Raw genomic sequence first — 8,702 nt, forward strand, 5'->3', positions numbered from 1 at the left:
ATATAAAACTGTTACTATTTTTTATGAATCTTTGTATAGTGACAGATTCAAGAGAAACGATACGACTTACATAACTAAAATCAGTAAATATTTTGAATATAACGATTATTTATTTATTGTTATTTTAATTTCTATAATTTGTGGTATTGATTTGATAACAAAATGTGTGCTGATACTTACTACGATTTCGTGCAAGTGCAAAACAGGAATGTAAAAGACAGGTAGTCGTAAAACAGGTACAGCGTGTTTGCCAAGAATGTCAGAATAGAAATTGCGATAATTCTGAAGAAACCAAAAATATGAGCAATAACAATTTTCAAGATGATTTCGACAAATGTATAACTGTACAAATCGATGAAGATAAATATTATTTTTTTAATTTTATTCAATAAAATACAAATTAAAACAATTTCGGCATTTTTTAATACTGTGTATATATGTATGTCTATATAGACTTTTTTCAAAAAATAGAATTATACAAATTGTTCAAGGTCGTCTTTCGAGCGAAATATTTGTCAATTTATCAGTAAGTAAATGCAATAATAATTATCAATATGAAATAATTGAATCTTTATTTTGTAGAAGGACATTGAAGGAGAGAAGTGTAAGACATTTATTTTGTACACGAAAAGAATCTCTTTGTAAGCAAACAGCAATTTATAAGTTAAAAAGTGGATATCTGAGAAAAATGATTCTAGACCCAATTTCACGACTTCATATCTCCGATTCTGTTAATCGCAGAGAGTTCTTCATAGTCGCATCTTTTTCGTTATAAAGTCTACTTCAAATAATATCGTATGCAAGTCTTATCCGACGTGTTGAAAACGTTTGCGGAGGCAAAATATAAAAAAATGATATTTACAAGCAATTTTTCACCTTTTTTACTGAAACAGAAAAAAGTATTGTATGACTTTTATTAATTTCTGCATAGTTTCGTAGATATAGCACAAAAAGTAAAAAATCATACTATTTTTAGCTTATATTATTATCTTCCTCCCGCTCTTAAAATCATGGACGCAAAATAAAACCTATGATATTTACGCCTAAATAAAGCATATGAAACAATAAACAGCCTTCTGGCAATTATTTCTTTCTTAAATGCTAAAGTGATTGGCTTATTAAAAGGAAGTGCAGTATTTATCTGTATCATGCTAAGTCATACTATGTTATTCACACAAATTCAATTAATTTCAATAAATTGTATTATTACAAAAAATTACAGTATACTTTAGTTTTTTATCGATTAAATGAAATACATTTATCTGTATAAGTTAACGTGAATTTAAAAAATCGTTGCATTCTAAAGGTAAATTGACCCTATATCAATAATACTGTCAATATTAACAAACACTGTTACTGATCGTATATAATTAATATTGATGGATTGATAGGTTTTGACAGGTTTTAATTCTCGAACATTCGGTATTATTAAGATCCATGTGACAGTATGTTATAGTGCAATAGATATTATACGTAAAACTAAAGTAAAATATATTGTCAATAATAATACTGATCGTGTAAGATTGTAAAAATACAAAAAACATTAATGCATATTGTCAGTATTACTGATTCAATATTACTGATCAATATTATTGACCGTGTAGGGTCACTTTGAGATATCATCTTACTGTCCTTGGTAAGAAATAATGAAATTCAATCGCAATCCATAAGATTAAATTCAATAATAAACAAGACGTCGTGCGATATAATAAACAATTCAAGTATATGATTTTGTCACATTGTTTGAAGTAAAGGTGAAGTAAATAAGTTTCAGTGATTTTAAATACATAGAAAAATTCTTTTGCTCATATAAGGTAATCGATGGTAAATATTACATTACAAATATTTTTTTTTATATACAATTAATATACAATACAATAAATGAAATAAATTAATTAAATAAAAATACGTTATAATTTTTCATAAATATAAAAATTTTCAGAAGTAATACAAATGAGTTACTATGTATAAGCATAAAAAATTTGAAGAGTAAAAACATGAAAAAGAAAGGCCAAAAATATGTACAGATCTGAAATACGAGAACATACAATACAGAGTAACGTAAATGTTTCGTACCACATTTAATTATCTTAAAACTAGAATATCGATTTCTTAAACGTATGAGGAAATTCTGTAGTTTGTAGAAATTCTGTTAGGTATGACATCACGAGTCGGAATAGGATAAAAGTAAAACGTACACACATCAGTAGTTCGTGAAATGCAGGATGGCACATGAAATACTATACCATTTTCTTTATGTGTGTATAACATATTTATCTTCAATCAAATTAGTATAGAACTGATATAAAGTTAATTATACTAACCCGAAAAATCTCAAATATATAACGTTTAATATAAATATCGTTTTGCTTCACAATTTTTGGGAGACGCGCACTAATATTTGATCTTCCGACATAAATCTTTGTCAGATAAACTAAATGATAATAAGTAACGGGCAAAGTAAGAGTCAACACGTTTCTTTGAAATTAACAAAAGATATATTTTGATTAACAAAGATAAAATTACATAACGTTATGTAATTTACGATAATTAAACGGTATAACATTTCGTACGCCATCGTGTATATTTTAAAAGGTATATTTTTAATACGTAATGTAAAAAATAGTTTGTACATATATTATTTTTATTTTTTTACTAGTAAAAAATTCTACTCATTATTTATCACTTTGTGCAATTTTATTTTTCTCCTTTTTGATTTCGATATTTTTATTATTTTAACACGAAGCTATGTATAAGTGCGTGTTTCTTATAATGATTACAACTAGTTATTATTGAAAGATAGAATATTTGTATTTATCAAATAGACACAATGAAATAATCGTTCCTGTTACATATTCGAGATGTATTCTAATTTCTATCAATGACTTTTAAAGAATTGAATACGAACTAGCTATTTAAATAAGATATGTCGTTTAAGTACCTCTATTTTTACTAATTTCTACAATTTTTTTATATCATCATAATTACGATAATAAACATCTTTTGCACAGAAACAAATACAAGATTAATAGATTTTAAAAACGAGCATACAAAGTGACAACTAATTAATTTATTTTATTCTATTATTCCACTTATATAACTCACGTTATCGCACGTCTCGGACTTGACGTAGCTCTCCTCAGCATATACAAAAATTTTCTTTTAGTAAAAATATTTTGAAAAATTTGCTTTAGATATCCAAAAAGAGATTTCAGTCAGCTTTTGCATTCTCAGCAAATAAATATCAGAAAATTTAGTAAAAAATATAAATTAGGTATAAAAAATAAAGAGCTAGTAAGCCAAGCTGGTTGTTCTTGCTTGTAACATTATTTAATGAATAAATTAACGTTATTTAATATAAAAATAAACATTTTGATCCCTCATATTAGATCATCTTCAGTGTATAAATGTTAACGGTCACAAATTAAAAATAATAGTTATAAAATCGTAACAAATAGTTACATTATAATACTTGCTAATGTCCATTTTGATTTCCGTCTTATAATTTAAGAGTATGCTTAATGAGATGTCCAAATTATATGTGCCAGCGAGAGTCTTCATGTTTTAGAAGGACAAAGGAAATTTCATGATTGCTTTTAAACTGTTATTAATATGACAAGTTAATTCAATATTATATTGACCATTTTTGAGAAACTAAGTCATTAAAATACTGTTATAAAGAAGAAACTTGTCATAACTTGTATAACTACGATTTAAAAACAATCATGAAATTTCCTTCATCCTTCTAAAACATGTTTGAAGACTGTCGCTGGCGTATATAATTTTATAATTTGGACATCTCATTAAGCATACCTTTTAAATTATAAGACGGAAATCAAAAACCAAAGTGGACATTAGCAATCAACAACATGATTTACAACATCTGTTTAGAAATAAGACATTTAAATTTGTATGCGTATGAAATCAATATATTATAATACGATTTTGCGACTATTATTTTTAATTTATGACTGTTAACATTTGTACATTGAGAATACCTAATGTGTCAAAACGTTAATTTTTATATTAAATAACGTTAATTTATACATTAAATAATATAATAAGCAAGAACAAGCTTGAACACCAGCTTGGCTCACTAGCCCTTTATTTTTTATATTGAATTTGTTGTTCTAAAGAGCTGTTTTTTATTATCTTAATTAACAAATAAATTGGATAATTACGAGTTAGAAATTTTATTCCAACTTGTGGATAACTTCATCAGTATACAAGATTTTGAGAGAATTATATTCCCAATTGTACAAGATATTTTACTACAAACATTTATACAAATATTTATACAATTATACATCATGTTCTAGAATATAACTTGAATACGTGTTGCAAGGTTATAACAAAATAATTGGAATTATCGTTGTTAATCATTGAAGATAGAGAAGTGTTCGAAGAAACTTGAATCTTGTTGTGAAGAAGAATATAGAGATTTTTGTGAATAGCTCAAAATAAAAATATGAAATCAACCAAAAAGTATACAAAATAGATAATTTAGTGCATTTTGTTTAAGAAGATTTTTATTTTGTTTTGTCTTACGTTTAAATCGTTTAAAATCTATGCACTATCGATGTTTAGCGTTGTTTTGAACTTGTGATTGAGAATCTTGAAATTTCGGACAAATATATTACAAATTTTATTCTAAAGTAAAATATTAAATGTATGTACAAGCCATTTGTTTATTTTTTCATTTGAATTCTTAAAGTGCTCTTATCTTGATGATATTTTCTAATATAAATTGATTTGATGAACATTTCCTTGATTGAATAGAATTTTAAGATTATCTATGACATAAAACTTCAGACAATCTTATATATAAGATAAATTATAAATAACATTAGTCTATTATAATATATTTTCTTTCGACAGAATTGAATCATCGTTTGACGACGTCCAACTGAATCAACATGGAAACATGTTTGGCTAACGCTGCAAATGCTGCAGTTACCAGTCCCGGAAATGTTTTTGCGTATCTGATACAAACGCTTCTGACAGCGCAATGTAGTTTGAGCGATGGCATTTATCCTCCAGACCGTTCGGAGGAAATTGCGACTTCTAATAGAGAATTCGATTTTGTCATCGTTGGCGGTGGAAGTGCTGGATCCGTATTGGCCAATCGTTTGACTGAAATAGAAAACTGGAAAGTATTGCTGATCGAAGCTGGCGAAAATCCCTCGATACTGAGCGAAGTTCCCGGAGCATTTCTCGCGCAATTACATTCATCAGAGGATTATTCCTATGACGTTGAACCCGAGAAATTTGCCTGCCTTGATAACAAGAACAAGTTGTGCAAATGGTCGAAAGGCAAAGCTCTCGGCGGTAGCTCTACGCTGAATGCCATGCTCTACATTTATGGCAGTGAAAGGGATTACAACGAATGGTCCCAAATGGGCAACAAGGGCTGGAGTTACGACGAAGTTCTACCGTACTTCAAAAAATCTCAAAGCTGCGGTCATGGACATAGTGACGAGTGGAGAAGCAAATATTGCGGTCATGGCGGGCCGTTGAGCATCAGATATTACAATTTTAGCCAACCGAAACTGCAGGAAACGGTCTTGCAAGCCGCTCGCGAGATGGGCGTACCTATTCTAGATACCATCAACGGTGACAAATTTATCGGATATGGCATAGCTCAAGGAACCTTAGATAAAGGTCATAGAGTGAGCGCTTCAAAAGCTTTCTTGTCGCCGATCAAGCATAGGAGCAATTTGTACGTGATGAAGTCGACTCGAGCTGACGCTATTCTCCTGGATAATACTCGAGCAGTTGGAGTGCGTATGACTTTGAAAGACGGACGATCAATTGATGTAAGAGCCTCGAAGGAGATAATCTTATCGGCCGGCAGCATCGCCAGTCCGCAACTCTTGATGCTTTCAGGTATTGGACCCGAAAAGCATCTACGCGAAATGGGAATACCTACGATCGTTAATTTACCCGTTGGCAAAAATCTTCAAGATCATATCATGTGGCACGGCTTAACTTTGACCTTCAAGAATCAGAGCGCGACACCACCGTCACCTACATTTATGCTAGACACTGCTTACGAATATTTAATTCACAATCGAGGACCTCTGGCAAATATCGGTGGCTTCGATCTTATGGGTTTCGTCAACGTACACGATCCGAGCGCTAAATATCCAGACATTCAGTTTATGAACAGTCACATACCACAATGGCACATACCCACAGCGACTAAAATGTATAACGCCCTTAACGTGGACACAGAGATAATTCAAAAGATAACAGAAATTCTAACAGAGGCGGATATGCTCAATTTTTTTTCGGTTCTGTTAAAACCGAAGAGCGTGGGCGAGATACGGCTACGTAGCAGAAATCCGGCGGATCCTGTTAGGATTTACGCCAACTATTTCTCCGAGCAGGAAGATTTAGATACTATGTTGAAATCCGTAGATTTCGTGAAAAAAATGCTTAACACTGAGACATTCAAGCGACACGAATTCAGGTTGCATCACATAGATATTCCTGATTGCCGTCTTACCAAATTCGACTCCGACGAATATTGGAAGTGTAACTTGCGACATATGTCGTCTACGGTCTTCCATCCTGTTGGAACGGCGAAAATGAGTCCTCAAGGTGATCCTACAGCCGTCGTGGATCCTCGTTTGAAAGTTCATGGAGTACAGAGATTAAGAGTCATTGACGCATCTATTATGCCGACCGTCACCGGTGGAAATACGAACGCGCCAACGATAATGATAGCCGAAAAAGGCGCAGATTTTATTAAAGAGGATTGGGCACTTACAGACGGCAAGGACGAGTTGTGAAAGGAAAGCGAGTTTTAATATTTTGAAAGAAGTTTATTTCGTGTAATTTCTTCTCGCTTTCATCCTTTTCAATTTCCCGTATATATAAAACCAATTAATTAAACGAGTTTAAATGTCAGTTATATTTAACCCTAGTTTGTGTTTAACCCGAGTTTTATTAAAACAAATTTTATAGCGGTCAAACTGCACTCTAATAAATATATATAAAAGGGGCTTTTTTATTACATTATAGTTTTAATAAGTATTTAATAAGATATATAATGATTCAATAAAATTGTTTTCAAATTTGTATTAGTTAAATTTTTAGATAATTTAGCAAAACCATTCTTTCTGTGTACAACCTATTATCTTATAATGTGCACAACAAAAATTAAAATGTTCATGATTATATTTGCAATTTATTTGTAATTTAATATATAAAAAGTTATAAAAGTATATAAAATACTTTTATTATGACTTTTTTCTTTTTGCCCTCTTCTTTTGTCTCAACATTTTTGAAATACGTACATCATGTACAAGTATATATGTATTCATATCATAGAATTGGAAAGGAAAGGTAAAATGTAACAAAAAGTGATTTCAAAATCAGCGAAAGTAAAACTTTCCTCAATGTGCACATAAGCAAGTATGCGCATAATTCATATACAACGAATAATGTTTTAAAACATTTTAAATATACAGCCCTGTATAACTTAAAACATTACTCCAAATATTAATATAATTTTGTGTGTGTGTGTTTCTGTGTGTGTTGGGGGGGATGTATGTATGTTTAAGCACACAAATTTATTAAATTATCTACGTCTAATTTGCTGTGAATACATTCGTAACACGTATTAACGTATTTCATAAAATTAGATATTTAACATTTTTTATCTGGGCTTTTTTTTGCCTTAAGTCAAATGCACTTTTATTATTAATCTGAATTTTAATTTAAAATTAAACGTGCATTTTGTGGAATAAGAATAAGGGAAAGGTGATATGTGTTTTACTAGGGTAATGGTAAGTGTTCGTGGTTTATAAGACCAACATAATGCTTAAAGTCTCAGTCTTTCGCTTTCTCTGCCACGTTAGACTGCTCGATCGCGCAACAGCATTTTGATACCACGTGCACCTGTGATTCCGTTCTATCTTTTCGTCGAGATATTTTTGTATCAGTGTCATAATGCAGTGTAACATTTTTGCTGGAGAAAGGAAATTAATCGACGTCTATTGCGCCGTAATGATCTTTCTTTCATAGGTTGTACATATACATAAGACATGCACATGCATATATTGTACATAAATATTAATATTGACAATCGGTATATAAATAATAAAGCATAATTATGCAATTAGTTAATGTACATATTGACTAGTTGCATAATTATGCTTTATATCAGTTATATATCGATTTATGTATCGATTTCAAATTCTACACGATTCTGCTAACCAAAGCACCAAGCAAGTTTATTTTTTAAAAACATATTACGTATTTGCATTTAAGAGTTCCAAATTAATAGTTAAAAATTACGTATAAAGTGGAAATGTTTAGTATCCCTCAATACATATGTTTTTAATTATAAGAAAACTTGTTAAAATTTTTAGTTATATTTTTTTGAATCACATATCCGCTTTGGTCAAAATCACAGAAATCTGAAATGTTATATATTATTTATATATAGTATACTATATTATATACTATATATAGTATACTATATCTATATAGTATACTATATTAAATAAAATAAATACAAATAACAAAGATATAAAGATAAAAATATACTGTTGAATTTCGCGCAATTATTACTAATCGATCGCCAATATTAATATTATTCTAGAATCATTTATGTGAGAAAGACAAATATGGATGCACAATATTTGAAGTTACGAAGTCATTTAATATTTACGGATTTGATTAATTTGAAATTG

The 8,702-nt window shown here is 29.9% G+C and overlaps 2 protein-coding genes across 4 annotated transcripts in view; both read left to right on the plus strand.

Moving 5' to 3' along the window:
* Nucleotides 1-7,002, plus strand: part of LOC108757306 (glucose dehydrogenase [FAD, quinone]-like) — a 7,205-nt gene extending 203 nt beyond the window's left edge. Inside the window, exon 2 of the mRNA XM_018501781.1 lies at nt 4,879-7,002. Coding sequence (XP_018357283.1) covers nt 4,917-6,794 — 1,878 coding nt within the window. The 5' untranslated portion in view covers nt 4,879-4,916 and the 3' untranslated portion in view covers nt 6,795-7,002. The remainder of the gene's footprint in view (nt 1-4,878) is intronic.
* A 662-nt stretch (nt 7,003-7,664) lies between these two features.
* LOC108757308 (glucose dehydrogenase [FAD, quinone]) overlaps nt 7,665-8,702 on the plus strand; it is a 7,232-nt gene continuing 6,194 nt past the window's right edge. For 2 of the 3 annotated variants that reach the window (XM_018501786.1, XM_018501787.1), the window contains exon 1: nt 7,665-8,010. The gene's annotated coding sequence lies outside the window, so the exon portion shown is untranslated. Of the gene's footprint in view, nt 8,032-8,702 lie in introns of all 3 variants that reach the window. The other variant, XM_018501785.1, reaches the window with a different exon arrangement.

This window comes from Trachymyrmex septentrionalis, unplaced genomic scaffold (genome assembly GCF_001594115.1).
Source record: "Trachymyrmex septentrionalis isolate Tsep2-gDNA-1 unplaced genomic scaffold, Tsep1.0 scaffold137, whole genome shotgun sequence".
NCBI classification, from domain to species: domain Eukaryota; kingdom Metazoa; phylum Arthropoda; class Insecta; order Hymenoptera; family Formicidae; genus Trachymyrmex; species Trachymyrmex septentrionalis.